This window comes from Leptodactylus fuscus, chromosome 9 (assembly GCF_031893055.1).
Source record: "Leptodactylus fuscus isolate aLepFus1 chromosome 9, aLepFus1.hap2, whole genome shotgun sequence".
Lineage (NCBI taxonomy): Eukaryota > Metazoa > Chordata > Amphibia > Anura > Leptodactylidae > Leptodactylus > Leptodactylus fuscus.
The window spans coordinates 61,487,506-61,510,241 of NC_134273.1; the positions used below are offsets into that span (position 1 = coordinate 61,487,506).

A 22,736-nucleotide genomic window follows, 5' to 3' on the forward strand; every position below is an offset into this window, starting at 1 on the left:
CTCTGACAACATACCAAAAATCAACCCTGCGACCAAAGCCTTGATTATCAAGAGGCTGAAGACCATATCCACTGCAGAGGTGGCTGCACCTTTAATGTGTCTCAGCATCAAGTACAAAGAATTAAAAAAAAGATTTGAACAGACTGGAGAAGTTTTTGGCAAGCCCAGGTCCGGCAGACCCCGCAAGACAACTGCTCAGGAGGAACGTTTGTTGGTTAGAAAATCATATAGGCCTCCTCCACTGCAGCCGAGCTCCAACAGGCCTGGTCACTGCAAGTCCCTGTGTCAACTAGAACAGTTTGTAGGATTCTGTCTCGAAATGTCCTCCATGGTAGAATCAGTGCCCAGAAGCCATCATTGAACAAAAGGCAAGTAAAGGCCCACAGCCTGCTAAACGGATGGGAAAGTGGCAGAAGGTGGATTTCTCAGATGAATCTTCAGTTGAATTACACCACAGCCGCCTCAAATACTGCAGGAGACCTATTGGAGCCCATATGGATCCAAGATTCCACCACCAAACGTAACTGTTTTCTGGGTGTAAGACCATGGTCTTGAGTTACATTCAGTAAGGGGGTATGCAAAACATTTGCAAGGTGGAAGGCAATATCAATAGCCTAAAATATCAACAAGTATTCGCTTCCTCTTACATTCCCAATCATAAAAGGGGTCAAATTTTGCCGCAGGATGGTGCTCCATCTCATACATCCATCTCTACATTAAAGTTCCTCAAAGAAGATGAAGGTGCTCCAGGACTGGCCAGCCCAGGCACCAGACATGAACATCATTGAGCAGGTTTGGGGTAGGATGAAAGAGGACGCTTGGCAGACAAAACCAAAGAATCTTGATGAACTCTGGGAGGCTGTAAGACGGCATTCTCTGCTATTCCTGATGACTTCATCAATAAATTGTATGAATCATTGTTTAAAGACATGGATGCCGTCCTTCAAGCTCATGGGAGTCACACAAAATATTAAATCTGGCTCTAATAGCACCAAAACTTCATTCACTAATGTTATGAAACATATCTTTGTATTTGAACTGAATTATTGGTTTGATTTCCACATTACTTTATGTGAGCGACAAAACTTTTGTCTTGCCAAAATCTGACCTTTCTGTGTTCATTAAATGATCAATATTTCAGCAGTGAAGCCAATTTATTTTCTTAAAAAAAAAACATTTGGGGGGTTTCAGCTTTCATATGAGTCATTTTGTCAGGGACTGTAGTACCCCTGCATATCCCCTTAAAGGGGTTGGTAGCAGACATGGGAGATTACCAGAGCACCTGGAGGCCACAAGCTACTACAGTCCTAGGGCTTCCAGGTTACAAAATGATAGAACAGGAGGCTGTTCTTCCTGCTTTACCATGTATTTCAACTATATGGGTGTCCTGGAGAAACCAGTGCAGATGAAATATCTGTGTGTTTGCAATGGCTTTATAGTGGGCCCCACAAAGTCAGTGGGCCCAGAGCTGTTGCTGTCCCCTGCCCCTTTGCTAGCTACGCCTCTGGTTAAGCCCTAAAACCCTATGCATATCCTTTATGAAATCTTGAAAAGCATTTCTATCATTACAGGCTACACAGGTCCTCAATGTGAGATCCAGATTCCTATCTGCAAAAGCCAGCCTTGTATGTATGGTGCAGAATGCATTGAGCTGAGAGCTGAAGGCAACGCAGAAGAGGAATCTAAAGGTTACATCTGTAAATGTGGTATTGGGTTCACTGGTATGTACCAAATGGCAAGTTTCAGTATTAAATGAGACATATTTAGGGCCCCTTCACACGGCGTAAGCACTCGGCTCATTCCGAGCCGTAAATGTGAGCGCTTCTAAACACTTCCCATTGACTTCAATGGGAGCGCGCGTAAAGCCGAGCGCTTACTCCGTGTGAAGGGGCCCCTAAGACCTATTTGAGAAATGATAGCAATGACTGCTACCAAGTCTTGACCCCTAAGGAAACTCTATGGCACTTATAGGAATCGTGTAGCAGGACTGTTCTGTTGCTCCCATAAGTCCCATTTTTTGGTATGGGACTTACTGCCCATCTTGGCAATATGTTGCCAAGATCATAATAACTTTGTAAGATCTCCATAACATTGTTTTTAGTGGGAGCTTTCAATGTATATGTGCATCGTTCTTGCTATGTTTTGGAAATTGTTTTGTCTTGGTCTTGTCGTCTCTCTGTTCAGGTTATTTATTGTTAAGATGATGAGACCTAAAAGCCTTTTTTGGTTAATATGACAAGGAATATGTCTTTGCTGCTCTCTACTGACAATCGTCCATCACATTGTAATGAATATCACTGTGAAGTGCTTAGAAAACTGCTGAAGTGTCCTCAGTTTGCATTCTTAGGTCCTAGGAAAGCTTTAATACGGTAATTCTATTGCCATTAGAGAAACTTGTTACAAATATTTATAACCCAGAATTGTTAGATTTCTAGTTTCCTCATCCTTACTATTCCCTAGACTCTAGTTCACAACCTTAGATAGACTTTATTGGCCTGGGCGCTAAGCAGTAGGTCCCCATAGAGTTTTCTCACCCGACTTCTTGCATAAACGCTAATAAGAAGAATTAGACTAAGCTGGTTTTAAGAGATTGGAAAAACCGTCTGTGCAGAAGGGTAATCCAGTGACGGAATCCAGGCATCAAGATGCACACAGACACCGCTAATGATCAGTACAAGGGACAGCTCTGAGGATGCTCAATTCAGTAATATGGATGTGTGTCCCTTCACTCCTCATACATTTGGGTAAGGTCTCCTTCATCTGGAGCATCTGCTTATCAGTTCTTCATTTTGACTAAGGCCTGGTTCACATCTGCGTTCAGTATTCTGTTCGGGGAGTCCTCTTAGGGACCCCCCCCCCCCCTGAATGGAATACTGAATGCATTAAAAAGTGGTGAGCAATGAAAGCACACGGACCCCATAGACTATAATGGGTTCCGTGTTTTTTCCGCAGGAATCATGCGGAGAGGAAAGTAGTTCTTGAAGTACTTTTCTCTCCACATGACACCACAAGGAAAACACATGGACCCCATTATAGTCTATGGGGTCCGTGTGCTTTCATTGCACACCGCTTTTTTCGGTATTATGTTCAGGGGAGTCCCCAAGAGGAATACCAAACCCAGATGTGACCAGGCCTTAGACAGATAATAACCTGTCTACGCTCTGTAGAATTATGACGTCTTCTCATCTTGTATGTTACTATCTCTGATTTTACTCTTATCAAATGATAATCTAGAATACAGATGACTTATTTTTGTCTCTTCATGTTAGGTGTCCACTGTGAGCAAGACATCAATGAGTGCGAGTCAGCTCCTTGTCAAAATGGAGGCACTTGTGAGAATCTTCTTGGTAGTTACATCTGTCACTGTCCTACATACATCTTAAATGGACATTATTATGGAGGTCCAGACTGCGTGTACATTCTTACTGGCTGTGAGGAGAACGTATGCCAAAATGGTGGCTCCTGTATACCTTATTTAAATGACAATAAACACTACCATACCTGCGTGTGCGCGGCAGGGTTTTCAGGCCCTTATTGCGAGACACAGACTACACTCTCATTTAATGGTAGGACTATTCTTCCCCTCACATTAGAGCCTCAAAGAGGCGAACCTTTCAATGTAGTGTTCACCTTCCGCACTGTACAGACATCGGCTGCCATATTACTTCTGGGACAGCACACATCAGCCTTGAGACTAGATCTTCAAAATGGCTTCTTGTTCTTATCTTTACACTATAATGGCCAGTTGCTTACTCTTTTACATTTACCTCACAATGTCAGCGATGATCTTTGGCATACGGTCGAAATAATCTTTCAAGAAGACGTTCATTTAAAGTTGCTTGATCCATCTTGTGGAATTACGTGTGCGAACCGGTCTCACCTAGGAAATGCATCAAATATGGAGTTCCAGGAAATATTACTTGGAGGTGGAAGATCACCAGGAACCAATATTACTGGAGCAGCTACAATCCAGAAGCAGTTTGTTGGCTGCATGCGGGATATTATGGTTGGCGCCAAAATTATTACAGAGGAAGATGGCAAATTAGCTAACATTGACGTTGGCTGCAAGAGACGCGACCATTGTGAGGGTCAACCATGTGGAAACAGGGGCGAATGTATTAACTTATGGCTGAGCTATTACTGCGACTGCCATCGGCCTTATAGAGGAGACAACTGCTCCACAGGTAACTAGAGCAATGGATGAGGCTACCCATAGGATGAAATATTAATATCTAGGTGTATGTTCACCCTCAAAATATAACTTACTGTAATTGACATTCAATATAATTTTTTCTCATTTGGGTTATTCAAGTAATTTTTTCGACTTTTTTCAGTGACACATTTTTAGGTTATTTTTATTTGTGCGTGTTTTTTTCTTATAAGCAAGAAATGGAGAGAAAAGTATTGTGTTTTTCACATGTTTCCCATTATATTAATAGCACAAAATGCTATTAAAAACGTTTTAAGGCTAAGGTCCAACATTGTGGAAATTATATTTTTTTGTTGTTAGATTTTGCTGCGTTTTTTTAAGCCAAAATCAGGAGTAGCTCAAAAAAACGTTGCCAGATCTTCAACAAAAAATGCTGCGTTTCTGTAACGTGGGGCTTCAGCCTAAAATAGTTTTTCTTCTACATTACGGTAATTTTTTTGCAGTTGACACATTGTAGTATGTTGTCAGGGGTAGAACTTGTTGTAATGTTTTGCTATTTATTTGACATTGTGCCTCACATAAGATCCTAGTTGAGGTTTGGTGGCATTTTAACATTACATAATATTACTTTTTTTAGTGTGTGGGGGGGCTGATTTCCCCTGTAACCATGGCTGACATATTTAGCCCCATTTAAAGGGAGAATGCAGCCTCTTAACTTAAACTGCAGAGATGATCTGGGGTCTTTTTAGGACTGTGTTTCTCAACATTTTCAAACTAAGTACACCCTCGTAATAAAATATTTCCAACCAGATACCCCAATAGCTGCTGTTGTGTCTGTCATGTGTCAGATCCAGCACCCAATCTCAAATGAGAAAGAAAAAAAGGTGGACTTAACTTTGCTTGGATAAAGCAAATTGTTTTGCTTGTGGGGGCAGGGATATACTAAAAGTTAGATCTACAAGGTCCGAAACAATATTTTCAAGATATAACCCCATGGAGAAAGAGGTACATATAAATAATCCAAAAAATGTAATCCTCCTTCCCAAATAGAATTAAACATCTTTATCAGCGTATAGAAGACAGCAACTAAAACAGCTAAAAAAAAAATTAAAACCCATTTACTATCTCGTGGGTCACATCAAAATACTGTAATATGTGATCCATCTTGCTGCAGCTCTATAGGACTTAATCCCAACTATCCATCTCTAAAGTGGGCTATTGGGAAATAATCTACAGCAGCACAATAGATGTATTACATGCAAGAAAATCGTAAGGAAATGGTGTAAATACCATTGTACCTCACACCCATCTAACTAAGAATAATAGAAAGAAGCAAAGCCCCTTCTCTAATCCTAACTGGGTAATGATGATGTGACATCGAAGTAGATAATATGGAATCTCGACTTTCATGTTTTTGCTAAAAAGAAAAAAGTTATTAAAAATGTAAAATGATCTGACACAGGAGACATTCCCAGTTACCTACTCTCTCCAGTATGGTTTTATTTTTGTGTTTTTACTAGTTCTGTACATCTCAGTTTTCCTTTGTTTTAACCCTGATATCAATTATTACTTTGCCCCTGCTAGAATATGAAGCTGCCGGATTTGGTTATAGAAATGTATCCTCTTATGCTGTTTTCCGAATAAAGATGGAACACGATAATGACACGACTATATCTGCATTTGTCAGAACAAAACGTGATGCTGGCGTCCTGTTTGCTATAGGGAACTCTACTGACTACAATGTTATAGTATCACTGGAGTCTGGTAAACTGACAGCAAGAGCTGGAAATGGCATCATGGCCCAGGGACAACATGGCATCAACGATGGTGAATTTCATCTGGTTACTATGAAGTGGACACAAAATAAACTGTATCTATTTACTTCATCGCTACCACTGGATTTAATATCTATGGACATTAGAAGAGGACAGTATATAGGTTTTCTATATGTTGGAGGAATGGACAATCAATTGGAGACCATCAAAAGAGGGGAGTATTTTAATGGCTGCATTCAAGATCTGAGGATTGATGGCACAGCCCTTGAGTTTTTCAGTACCTCCGACTCAAATAATTCGGGAAATCCAACTTTGATCAATGTAACTAGAGGATGCTTAAGTGACATAGGATGTAAGGTAAGAGTCAGATTGTGTCTGACAAAACTGGGTTGCATGATATGTTTATTGAGCAAAATACTTGAAAAAAATTCTTAATATTCTAAATACTTTGTTGTTCCGCCTGAGTATGGTATTTAGGAATAAATGTAAAACTCTCTATTGTTAAATGGATTTGTCCTTATAAAGTCTGACATTAGCAACACCAATACAAAAATATCAGACTGTATGGGGATCACACCTCCTCCAACAGGAAACACCCAGTTGTCAATGTATTCATACTTTCTAGCTGGAATAATAGAGGCAAAATATCATGTAGAGGTTAAAGGGGTTGTCCAGTTCCCACAAATACATGTTATTGTTTGTATACTGAAAAGTTGTACACTTTCTCAATATACTTTTTATATCAATTCCTCGCTGTTTTCTAGACCTCGGCTTGTTGTCATCTATTGTTTACTTCTAGTGGATAAAAATCAGTCCATGGTCATGTGATTTACAGTCTATGGTCATGTGATATACAGTCCATGGTCATGTGATATACAGTCCATGGTCATGTGAAATATAGTCTATGGTCATGTGATATACAGTCCATGGTCATGTGATATACAGTCTATGGTCATGTGATATATAGTCTATGGTCATGTGATATACAGTCCATGGTCATGTGATATACAGTCTATGGTCATGTGATATACAGTCCATGGTCATGTGATATACAGTCTATGGTCATGTGATATACAGTCTATGGTCATGTGATGTACAGTCCATGGTCATGTGATGGATATACAGGTGCACGGCTCATTACTAGGTAGATGTCTGATTACTGTGCTGTGACTATGAGCCGTGCACCTTCGTGTATATCACATGACCATGGACTTTATAGCACATGACATTGGACTGATTTTTATCTACCAGGAGTGATGACAGCAAGCAGAGATCTAGAAAACCACAAGGAATTGATACAGAAAGTCCTGTATATTGGAAAATTGTTCAACTTTTCATGATAAAAAACAATATAAACTACTTGTTGAAAATGGACAACCCCATTCTCTAACATCAATCCAAATGTATTCTATGAATAGGTCATCAGTATTAAGAGAGGGAGCAGCCACCAACATCACCAGCATGCTACTCTATAGTAGTAAGGGAGCATGACAACACTATTCGGGAAGCACAACTTGTAATGGCAATTGCCGCACCTCAGTAGTATGTGAACGTTTGTTCAGCAGCTGCTACATCTGAAGGTCCCGGGAAAGACCTTGGAGTTTAAATGAGGACTAGAGATTTGTAGCACGGCCTTTTGGAGAATCAGTATAGAAGAGAATGTGCTCATCTGTAATGTGTGATTCATGACATGAATACTTAACAACTTATCTCTTGTCGCCTTAGCCCAGCCTTTGCCAGAATGGAAGCTCTTGTGATGGTACAGATGGCAATAATTGCTCATGTTCTTCATTCAATGCCTCAGAAAAAACATGCGAAGACCTAAACTGGTGCCAGCTCACTCAATGTCCTCCTGGGTCTGTGTGCCAGCCTGTGCCTGGAGGATATGAATGTAAGTACAAGGATTAGGAAACATGTCCTTACAGAGGTACAGTCAGTTATCCCAGAGTCAGAAAACAGGGTGAGAGGGTTATAATTTTTAACCTTGTAGCTGCCATGGGACTACGTGCTACCACTACTCTACTACATTGCACTACTTGTTACCACTACTACATTGCACTACTTGTTACCACTACTACATGGGACTACTTGTTACCACTACTACATGGGACTACTTGTTACCACTACTACATGGGACTACTTATTACCACTACTACATGGGACTACTTGTTACCACTACTACATTGAACTACTTGTTACCACTACTACATTGAACTACTTGCTACCACTACTACATTGCACTACTTGTTACCACTACTACATTGCACTACTTGTTACCACTACTACATGGGACTACTTGTTACCACTACTACATGGGACTACTTGTTACCACTACTACATTGAACTACTTGTTACCACTACTACATTGAACTACTTGCTACCACTACTACATTGCACTACTTGTTACCACTACTACATTGCACTACTTGTTACCACTACTACATGGGACTACTTGTTACCACTACTACATGGGACTACTTGTTACCACTACTACATGGGACTACTTGTTACCACTACTACATGGGACTACTTGTTACCACTACTACATTGAACTACTTGCTACCACTACTACATGGGACTACTTGTTACCACTACTACATTGCACTACTTGTTACTACTACTACATTGCACTACTTGTTACCACTACTACATTGCACTACTTGTTACCACTACTTCATTGCACTACTTGCTACCACTACTACATGGGATTACGTGCTACCACTACTTCATTGCACTACTTGTTACCACTACTTCATTGCACTACTTGCTACCACTACTACATGGGATTACGTGCTACCACTACTACATTGCACTACGTGCTACCACTACTACATTGCACTACTTGTTACCACTACTACATTGCACTACTTGTTACCACTACTACATTGCACTACTTGTTACCACTACTACATGGGACTACTTGTTACCACTACTACATTGCACTACTTGTTACCACTACTACATGGGACTACTTGTTACCACTACTACATTGCACTACTTGTTACTACTACTACATTGCACTACTTGTTACCACTACTTCATTGCACTACTTGTTACCACTACTTCATTGCACTACTTGCTACCACTACTACATGGGATTACGTGCTACCACTACTACATTGCACTACGTGCTACCAATACTACATGGGACTACTTGTTACCACTACTGCATTGCACTACTTGTTACCACTACTACATTGCACTAATTGTTACCACTACTACATGGGACTACTTGCTACCACTACTACATTGCAGTACGTGCTTCCACTACCACATTGCACTACTTGTTACCACTACTACATGGAATTATGTGCTACCACTACTACATTAAACTACTTGCTACCACTACTACATTGCACTACTTGTTACCACTACTACATGGGACTACTTGCTACCACTACTACATTGCACTACTTGCTGCCACTACTACATGGGACTACTTGCTACCACTACTACATGGGACTACTTGTTACCACTACTACATTGCACTACTTGTTACCACTACTACATTGCACTACTTGTTACCACTACTACATGGGATTACGTGCTACCACTACTACATTGCACTACCTGCTACCACTACTACATGGGACTACTTGTTACCACTACTGCATTGCACTACTTGTTACCACTACTACATTGCACTACTTGTTACCACTACTACATGGGACTACTTGCTACCACTACTACATTGCACTACTTGCTACCACTACTACATGGGACTACTTGTTACCACTACTACATTGCACTACTTGTTACCACTACTACATTGCACTATTTGCTACCACTACTACATGGGACTACTTGTTACCACTACTACATGGGACTACTTGTTACCACTACTACATTGCACTACTTGTTACCACTACTACATTGCACTACTTGTTACCACTACTACATTGCACTACTTGTTACCACTACTACATTGCACTACTTGTTACCACTACTACATGGGATTACGTGCTACCACTACTACATTGCACTACGTGCTACCACTACTACATGGGACTACTTGTTACCACTACTACATTGCACTACTTGTTACCACTACTACATTGCACTACTTGTTACCACTACTACATGGGACTACTTGCTACCACTACTACATTGCAGTACGTGCTTCCACTACCACATTGCACTACTTGTTACCACTACTACATGGGATTATGTGCTACCACTACTACATGGGACTACTTGCTACCACTACTACATTGCACTACTTGCTGCCACTACTACATGGGACTACTTGCTACCACTACTACATGGGACTACTTGTTACCACTACTACATTGCACTACTTGTTACCACTACTACATTGCACTACTTGTTACCACTACTACATTGCACTATTTGCTACCACTACTACATGGGACTACTTGCTACCACTACTACATTGCACTACTTGTTACCACTACTACATGGGACTACTTGTTACCACTACTACATGGGACTACTTGCTACCACTACTACATTGCACTACTTGTTACCACTACTACATGGGACTACTTGCTACCACTACTACATTGAACTACTTGCTACCCCTACTACATTGCACTACTTGTTACCACTACTACATGGGACTACTTGCTACCACTACTACATTGCACTACTTGCTGCCACTACTACATGGGACTACTTGCTACCACTACTACATGGGACAACTTGTTACCACTACTACATTGCACTACTTGTTACCACTACTACATTGCACTACTTGTTACCACTACTACATGGGATTACGTGCTACCACTACTACATTGCACTACGTGCTACCACTACTACATGGGACTACTTGTTACCACTACTACATGGGACTACTTGCTACCACTACTACATTGCACTACGTGCTACCACTACTACATGGGACTACTTGTTACCACTACTACATGGGACTACTTGTTACCACTACTACATGGGACTACTTGTTACCACTACTACATGGGACTACTTATTACCACTACTACATGGGACTACTTGTTACCACTACTACATTGAACTACTTGTTACCACTACTACATTGAACTACTTGCTACCACTACTACATTGCACTACTTGTTACCACTACTACATTGCACTACTTGTTACCACTACTACATGGGACTACTTGTTACCACTACTACATGGGACTACTCGTTACCACTACTACATGGGACTACTTGTTACCACTACTACATGGGACTACTTGTTACCACTACTACATTGAACTACTTGCTACCACTACTACATGGGACTACTTGTTACCACTACTACATTGCACTACTTGTTACTACTACTACATTGCACTACTTGTTACCACTACTTCATTGCACTACTTGTTACCACTACTTCATTGCACTACTTGCTACCACTACTACATGGGATTACGTGCTACCACTACTACATTGCACTACGTGCTACCACTACTACATTGCACTACTTGTTACCACTACTACATTGCACTACTTGTTACCACTACTACATTGCACTACTTGTTACCACTACTACATGGGACTACTTGTTACCACTACTACATTGCACTACTTGTTACCACTACTACATTGAACTACTTGCTACCACTACTACATGGGACTACTTGTTACCACTACTACATTGCACTACTTGTTACTACTACTACATTGCACTACTTGTTACCACTACTTCATTGCACTACTTGTTACCACTACTTCATTGCACTACTTGCTACCACTACTACATGGGATTACGTGCTACCACTACTACATTGCACTACGTGCTACCACTACTACATGGGACTACTTGTTACCACTACTGCATTGCACGACTTGTTACCACTACTACATTGCACTACTTGTTACCACTACTACATGGGACTACTTGCTACCACTACTACATTGCAGTACGTGCTTCCACTACCACATTGCACTACTTGTTACCACTACTACATGGAATTATGTGCTACCACTACTACATGGGACTACTTGCTACCACTACTACATTGCACTACTTGTTACCACTACTACATGGGACTACTTGCTACCACTACTACATTGCACTACTTGCTGCCACTACTACATGGGACTACTTGCTACCACTACTACATGGGACTACTTGTTACCACTACTACATTGCACTACTTGTTACCACTACTACATTGCACTACTTGTTACCACTACTACATGGGATTACGTGCTACCACTACTACATTGCACTACGTGCTACCACTACTACATGGGACTACTTGTTACCACTACTGCATTGCACTACTTGTTACCACTACTACATTGCACTACTTGTTACCACTACTACATGGGACTACTTGCTACCACTACTACATTGCACTACTTGCTACCACTACTACATGGGACTACTTGTTACCACTACTACATTGCACTACTTGTTACCACTACTACATTGCACTATTTGCTACCACTACTACATGGGACTACTTGTTACCACTACTACATGGGACTACTTGTTACCACTACTACATTGCACTACTTGTTACCACTACTACATTGCACTACTTGTTACCACTACTATATTGCACTACTTGTTGCCACTACTACATTGCACTACTTGTTACCACTACTACATGGGATTACGTGCTACCACTACTACATTGCACTACGTGCTACCACTACTACATGGGACTACTTGTTACCACTACTACATTGCACTACTTGTTACCACTACTACATTGCACTACTTGTTACCACTACTACATGGGACTACTTGCTACCACTACTACATTGCAGTACGTGCTTCCACTACCACATTGCACTACTTGTTACCACTACTACATGGGATTATGTGCTACCACTACTACATGGGACTACTTGCTACCACTACTACATTGCACTACTTGCTGCCACTACTACATGGGACTACTTGCTACCACTACTACATGGGACTACTTGTTACCACTACTACATTGCACTACTTGTTACCACTACTACATTGCACTACTTGTTACCACTACTACATTGCACTATTTGCTACCACTACTACATGGGACTACTTGCTACCACTACTACATTGCACTACTTGTTACCACTACTACATGGGACTACTTGTTACCACTACTACATGGGACTACTTGCTACCACTACTACATTGCACTACTTGTTACCACTACTACATGGGACTACTTGCTACCACTACTACATTGAACTACTTGCTACCCCTACTACATTGCACTACTTGTTACCACTACTACATGGGACTACTTGCTACCACTACTACATTGCACTACTTGCTGCCACTACTACATGGGACTACTTGCTACCACTACTACATGGGACTACTTGTTACCACTACTACATTGCACTACTTGTTACCACTACTACATTGCACTACTTGTTACCACTACTACATGGGATTACGTGCTACCACTACTACATTGCACTACGTGCTACCACTACTACATGGGACTACTTGTTACCACTACTGCATTGCACTACTTGTTACCACTACTACATTGCACTACTTGTTACCACTACTACATGGGACTACTTGCTACCACTACTACATTGCACTACTTGCTGCCACTACTACATGGGACTACTTGCTATCACTACTACATGGGACTACTTGTGACCACTACTACATTGCACTACTTGTTACCACTACTACATTGCACTATTTGCTACCACTACTACATGGGACTACTTGTTACCACTACTACATGGGACTACTTGTTACCACTACTACATGGGACTACTTGTTACCACTACTACATTGAACTACTTGCTACCACTACTACATGGGACTACTTGTTACCACTACTACATTGAACTACTTGCTACCACTACTACATTGCACTACTTGTTACCACTACTACATTGCACTACTTGTTACCACTACTACATGGGACTCCTTGTTACCACTACTACATGGGACTACTTGTTACCACTACTACATTGAACTACTTGCTACCACTACTACATGGGACTACTTGTTACCACTACTACATTGCACTACTTGTTACTACTACTACATTGCACTACTTGTTACCACTACTTCATTGCACTACTTGTTACCACTACTTCATTGCACTACTTGCTACCACTACTACATGGGATTACGTGCTACCACTACTACATTGCACTACGTGCTACCACTACTACATTGCACTACTTGTTACCACTACTACATTGCACTACTTGTTACCACTACTACATTGCACTACTTGTTACCACTACTACATGGGACTACTTGTTACCACTACTACATTGCACTACTTGTTACCACTACTACATTGAACTACTTGCTACCACTACTACATGGGACTACTTGTTACCACTACTACATTGCACTACTTGTTACTACTACTACATTGCACTACTTGTTACCACTACTTCATTGCACTACTTGTTACCACTACTTCATTGCACTACTTGCTACCACTACTACATGGGATTACGTGCTACCACTACTACATTGCACTACGTGCTACCACTACTACATGGGACTACTTGTTACCACTACTGCATTGCACTACTTGTTACCACTACTACATTGCACTACTTGTTACCACTACTACATGGGACTACTTGCTACCACTACTACATTGCAGTACGTGCTTCCACTACCACATTGCACTACTTGTTACCACTACTACATGGAATTATGTGCTACCACTACTACATTAAACTACTTGCTACCACTACTACATTGCACTACTTGTTACCACTACTACATGGGACTACTTGCTACCACTACTACATTGCACTACTTGCTGCCACTACTACATGGGACTACTTGCTACCACTACTACATGGGACTACTTGTTACCACTACTACATTGCACTACTTGTTACCACTACTACATTGCACTACTTGTTACCACTACTACATGGGATTACGTGCTACCACTACTACATTGCACTACGTGCTACCACTACTACATGGGACTACTTGTTACCACTACTGCATTGCACTACTTGTTACCACTACTACATTGCACTACTTGTTACCACTACTACATGGGACTACTTGCTACCACTACTACATTGCACTACTTGCTGCCACTACTACATGGGACTACTTGCTACCACTACTACATGGGACTACTTGTTACCACTACTACATTGCACTACTTGTTACCACTACTACATTGCACTATTTGCTACCACTACTACATGGGACTACTTGTTACCACTACTACATGGGACTACTTGTTACCACTACTACATTGCACTACTTGTTACCACTACTACATTGCACTACTTGTTACCACTACTACATTGCACTACTTGTTACCACTACTACATTGCACTACTTGTTACCACTACTACATGGGATTACGTGCTACCACTACTACATTGCACTACGTGCTACCACTACTACATGGGACTACTTGTTACCACTACTACATTGCACTACTTGTTACCACTACTACATTGCACTACTTGTTACCACTACTACATGGGACTACTTGCTACCACTACTACATTGCAGTACGTGCTTCCACTACCACATTGCACTACTTGTTACCACTACTACATGGGATTATGTGCTACCACTACTACATGGGACTACTTGCTACCACTACTACATTGCACTACTTGCTGCCACTACTACATGGGACTACTTGCTACCACTACTACATGGGACTACTTGTTACCACTACTACATTGCACTACTTGTTACCACTACTACATTGCACTACTTGTTACCACTACTACATGGGATTACGTGCTACCACTACTACATTGCACTACGTGCTACCACTACTACATGGGACTACTTGTTACCACTACTGCATTGCACTACTTGTTACCACTACTACATTGCACTACTTGTTACCACTACTACATGGGACTACTTGCTACCACTACTACATTGCACTACTTGCTACCACTACTACATGGGACTACTTGTTACCACTACTACATTGCACTACTTGTTACCGCTACTACATTGCACTATTTGCTACCACTACTACATGGGACTACTTGTTACCACTACTACATGGGACTACTTGTTACCACTACTACATTGCACTACTTGTTACCACTACTACATTGCACTACTTGTTACCACTACTACATGGGATTACGTGCTACCACTACTACATTGCACTACTTGTTACCACTACTACATGGGATTACGTGCTACCACTACTACATTGCACTACGTGCTACCACTACTACATGGGACTACTTGTTACCACTACTACATTGCACTACTTGTTACCACTACTACATGGGACTACTTGCTACCACTACTACATGGGACTACTTGCTACCACTACTACATTGCAGTACGTGCTTCCACTACCACATTGCACTACTTGTTACCACTACTACATGGGATTATGTGCTACCACTACTACATGGGACTACTTGCTACCACTACTACATTGCACTACTTGCTGCCACTACTACATGGGACTACTTGCTACCACTACTACATGGGACTACTTGTTACCACTACTACATTGCACTACTTGTTACCACTACTACATTGCACTACTTGTTACCACTACTACATTGCACTATTTGCTACCACTACTACATGGGACTACTTGCTACCACTACTACATTGCACTACTTGTTACCACTACTACATGGGACTACTTGTTACCACTACTACATGGGACTACTTGCTACCACTACTACATTGCACTACTTGTTACCACTACTACATGGGACTACTTGCTACCACTACTACATGGGACTACTTGTTACCACTACTACATTGAACTACTTGCTACCACTACTACATGGGACTACTTGTTACCACTACTACATTGAACTACTTGCTACCACTACTACATTGCACTACTTGTTACCACTACTACATTGCACTACTTGTTACCACTACTACATGGGACTCCTTGTTACCACTACTACATGGGACTACTTGTTACCACTACTACATTGAACTACTTGCTACCACTACTACATGGGACTACTTGTTACCACTACTACATTGCACTACTTGTTACTACTACTACATTGCACTACTTGTTACCACTACTTCATTGCACTACTTGTTACCACTACTTCATTGCACTACTTGCTACCACTACTACATGGGATTACGTGCTACCACTACTACATTGCACTACGTGCTACCACTACTACATTGCACTACTTGTTACCACTACTACATTGCACTACTTGTTACCACTACTACATTGCACTACTTGTTACCACTACTACATGGGACTACTTGTTACCACTACTACATTGCACTACTTGTTACCACTACTACATTGAACTACTTGCTACCACTACTACATGGGACTACTTGTTACCACTACTACATTGCACTACTTGTTACTACTACTACATTGCACTACTTGTTACCACTACTTCATTGCACTACTTGTTACCACTACTTCATTGCACTACTTGCTACCACTACTACATGGGATTACGTGCTACCACTACTACATTGCACTACGTGCTACCACTACTACATGGGACTACTTGTTACCACTACTGCATTGCACTACTTGTTACCACTACTACATTGCACTACTTGTTACCACTACTACATGGGACTACTTGCTACCACTACTACATTGCAGTACGTGCTTCCACTACCACATTGCACTACTTGTTACCACTACTACATGGAATTATGTGCTACCACTACTACATTAAACTACTTGCTACCACTACTACATTGCACTACTTGTTACCACTACTACATGGGACTACTTGCTACCACTACTACATTGCACTACTTGCTGCCACTACTACATGGGACTACTTGCTACCACTACTACATGGGACTACTTGTTACCACTACTACATTGCACTACTTGTTACCACTACTACATTGCACTACTTGTTACCACTACTACATGGGATTACGTGCTACCACTACTACATTGCACTACGTGCTACCACTACTACATGGGACTACTTGTTACCACTACTGCATTGCACTACTTGTTACCACTACTACATTGCACTACTTGTTACCACTACTACATGGGACTACTTGCTACCACTACTACATTGCACTACTTGCTGCCACTACTACATGGGACTACTTGCTACCACTACTACATGGGACTACTTGTTACCACTACTACATTGCACTACTTGTTACCACTACTACATTGCACTATTTGCTACCACTACTACATGGGACTACTTGTTACCACTACTACATGGGACTACTTGTTACCACTACTACATTGCACTACTTGTTACCACTACTACATTGCACTACTTGTTACCACTACTACATTGCACTACTTGTTACCACTACTACATTGCACTACTTGTTACCACTACTACATGGGATTACGTGCTACCACTACTACATTGCACTACGTGCTACCACTACTACATGGGACTACTTGTTACCACTACTACATTGCACTACTTGTTACCACTACTACATTGCACTACTTGTTACCACTACTACATGGGACTACTTGCTACCACTACTACATTGCAGTACGTGCTTCCACTACCACATTGCACTACTTGTTACCACTACTACATGGGATTATGTGCTACCACTACTACATGGGACTACTTGCTACCACTACTACATTGCACTACTTGCTGCCACTACTACATGGGACTACTTGCTACCACTACTACATGGGACTACTTGTTACCACTACTACATTGCACTACTTGTTACCACTACTACATTGCACTACTTGTTACCACTACTACATGGGATTACGTGCTACCACTACTACATTGCACTACGTGCTACCACTACTACATGGGACTACTTGTTACCACTACTGCATTGCACTACTTGTTACCACTACTACATTGCACTACTTGTTACCACTACTACATGGGACTACTTGCTACCACTACTACATTGCACTACTTGCTACCACTACTACATGGGACTACTTGTTACCACTACTACATTGCACTACTTGTTACCGCTACTACATTGCACTATTTGCTACCACTACTACATGGGACTACTTGTTACCACTACTACATGGGACTACTTGTTACCACTACTACATTGCACTACTTGTTACCACTACTACATTGCACTACTTGTTACCACTACTACATGGGATTACGTGCTACCACTACTACATTGCACTACTTGTTACCACTACTACATGGGATTACGTGCTACCACTACTACATTGCACTACGTGCTACCACTACTACATGGGACTACTTGTTACCACTACTACATTGCACTACTTGTTACCACTACTACATGGGACTACTTGCTACCACTACTACATGGGACTACTTGCTACCACTACTACATTGCAGTACGTGCTTCCACTACCACATTGCACTACTTGTTACCACTACTACATGGGATTATGTGCTACCACTACTACATGGGACTACTTGCTACCACTACTACATTGCACTACTTGCTGCCACTACTACATGGGACTACTTGCTACCACTACTACATGGGACTACTTGTTACCACTACTACATTGCACTACTTGTTACCACTACTACATTGCACTACTTGTTACCACTACTACATTGCACTATTTGCTACCACTACTACATGGGACTACTTGCTACCACTACTACATTGCACTACTTGTTACCACTACTACATGGGACTACTTGTTACCACTACTACATGGGACTACTTGCTACCACTACTACATTGCACTACTTGTTACCACTACTACATGGGACTACTTGCTACCACTACTACATTGAACTACTTGCTACCCCTACTACATTGCACTACTTGTTACCACTACTACATGGGACTACTTGCTACCACTACTACATTGCACTACTTGCTGCCACTACTACATGGGACTACTTGCTACCACTACTACATGGGACTACTTGTTACCACTACTACATTGCACTACGTGCTACCACTACTACATGGGACTACTTGTTACCACTACTACATTGCACTACTTGTTACCACTACTACATTGCACTACTTGTTACCACTACTACATGGGACTACTTGCTACCACTACTACATTGCAGTACGTGCTTCCACTACCACATTGCACTACTTGTTACCACTACTACATGGGATTATGTGCTACCACTACTACATGGGACTACTTGCTACCACTACTACATTGCACTACTTGCTGCCACTACTACATGGGACTACTTGCTACCACTACTACATGGGACTACTTGTTACCACTACTACATTGCACTACTTGTTACCACTACTACATTGCACTACTTGTTACCACTACTACATGGGATTACGTGCTACCACTACTACATTGCACTACGTGCTACCACTACTACATGGGACTACTTGTTACCACTACTGCATTGCACTACTTGTTACCACTACTACATTGCACTACTTGTTACCACTACTACATGGGACTACTTGCTACCACTACTACATTGCACTACTTGCTACCACTACTACATGGGACTACTTGTTACCACTACTACATTGCACTACTTGTTACCGCTACTACATTGCACTATTTGCTACCACTACTACATGGGACTACTTGTTACCACTACTACATGGGACTACTTGTTACCACTACTACATTGCACTACTTGTTACCACTACTACATTGCACTACTTGTTACCACTACTACATGGGATTACGTGCTACCACTACTACATTGCACTACTTGTTACCACTACTACATGGGATTACGTGCTACCACTACTACATTGCACTACGTGCTACCACTACTACATGGGACTACTTGTTACCACTACTACATTGCACTACTTGTTACCACTACTACATGGGACTACTTGCTACCACTACTACATGGGACTACTTGCTACCACTACTACATTGCAGTACGTGCTTCCACTACCACATTGCACTACTTGTTACCACTACTACATGGGATTATGTGCTACCACTACTACATGGGACTACTTGCTACCACTACTACATTGCACTACTTGCTGCCACTACTACATGGGACTACTTGCTACCACTACTACATGGGACTACTTGTTACCACTACTACATTGCACTACTTGTTACCACTACTACATTGCACTACTTGTTACCACTACTACATTGCACTATTTGCTACCACTACTACATGGGACTACTTGCTACCACTACTACATTGCACTACTTGTTACCACTACTACATGGGACTACTTGTTACCACTACTACATGGGACTACTTGCTACCACTACTACATTGCACTACTTGTTACCACTACTACATGGGACTACTTGCTACCACTACTACATTGAACTACTTGCTACCCCTACTACATTGCACTACTTGTTACCACTACTACATGGGACTACTTGCTACCACTACTACATTGCACTACTTGCTGCCACTACTACATGGGACTACTTGCTACCACTACTACATGGGACTACTTGTTACCACTACTACATTGCACTACTTGTTACCACTACTACATTGCACTACTTGTTACCACTACTACATGGGATTACGTGCTACCACTACTACATTGCACTACGTGCTACCACTACTACATGGGACTACTTGTTACCACTACTGCATTGCACTACTTGTTACCACTACTACATTGCACTACTTGTTACCACTACTACATGGGACTACTTGCTACCACTACTACATTGCACTACTTGCTGCCACTACTACATGGGACTACTTGCTATCACTACTACATGGGACTACTTGTTACCACTACTACATTGCACTACTTGTTACCACTACTACATTGCACTATTTGCTACCACTACTACATGGGACTACTTGTTACCACTACTACATGGGACTACTTGTTACCACTACTACATGGGACTACTTGTTACCACTACTACATTGAACTACTTGCTACCACTACTACATGGGACTACTTGTTACCACTACTACATTGAACTACTTGCTACCACTACTACATTGCACTACTTGTTACCACTACTACATTGCACTACTTGTTACCACTACTACATGGGACTACTTGTTACCACTACTACATGGGACTACTTGTTACCACTACTACATTGAACTACTTGCTACCACTACTACATGGGACTACTTGTTACCACTACTACATTGCACTACTTGTTACTACTACTACATTGCACTACTTGTTACCACTACTTCATTGCATTACTTGTTACCACTACTTCATTGCACTACTTGCTACCACTACTACATGGGATTACGTGCTACCACTACTACATTGCACTACGTGCTACCACTACTACATTGCACTACTTGTTACCACTACTAAATTGCACTACTTGTTACCACTACTACATTGCACTACTTGTTACCACTACTACATGGGACTACTTGTTACCACTACTACATTGCACTACTTGTTACCACTACTACATTGAACTACTTGCTACCACTACTACATGGGACTACTTGTTACCACTACTACATGGGACTACTTGTTACCACTACTACATTGCACTACTTGTTACTACTACTACATTGCACTACTTGTTACCACTACTTCATTGCACTACTTGTTACCACTACTTCATTGCACTACTTGCTACCACTACTACATGGGATTACGTGCTACCACTACTACATTGCACTACGTGCTACCACTACTACATGGGACTACTTGTTACCACTACTGCATTGCACTACTTGTTACCACTACTACATTGCACTACTTGTTACCACTACTACATGGGACTACTTGCTACCACTACTACATTGCAGTACGTGCTTCCACTACCACATTGCACTACTTGTTACCACTACTACATGGAATTATGTGCTACCACTACTACATTAAACTACTTGCTACCACTACTACATTGCACTACTTGTTACCACTACTACATGGGACTACTTGCTACCACTACTACATTGCACTACTTGCTGCCACTACTACATGGGACTACTTGCTACCACTACTACATGGGACTACTTGTTACCACTACTACATTGCACTACTTGTTACCACTACTACATTGCACTACTTGTTAC

At 41.4% G+C, this 22,736-nt stretch overlaps 1 protein-coding gene across 2 annotated transcripts in view; it reads left to right on the plus strand.

The window, feature by feature from the left end:
* The window catches only part of CRB1 (crumbs cell polarity complex component 1), a 56,687-nt gene that overhangs the window by 16,031 nt on the left and 17,920 nt on the right, over nucleotides 1–22,736 (plus strand). For both annotated transcript variants that reach the window (XM_075287405.1, XM_075287406.1), the window contains exons 5-8: nucleotides 1,572–1,721; nucleotides 3,270–4,184; nucleotides 5,735–6,282; nucleotides 7,651–7,816. In XM_075287405.1, the coding sequence (XP_075143506.1) occupies nucleotides 1,572–1,721; nucleotides 3,270–4,184; nucleotides 5,735–6,282; nucleotides 7,651–7,816 (1,779 nt within the window). The remainder of the gene's footprint in view (nucleotides 1–1,571; nucleotides 1,722–3,269; nucleotides 4,185–5,734; nucleotides 6,283–7,650; nucleotides 7,817–22,736) is intronic.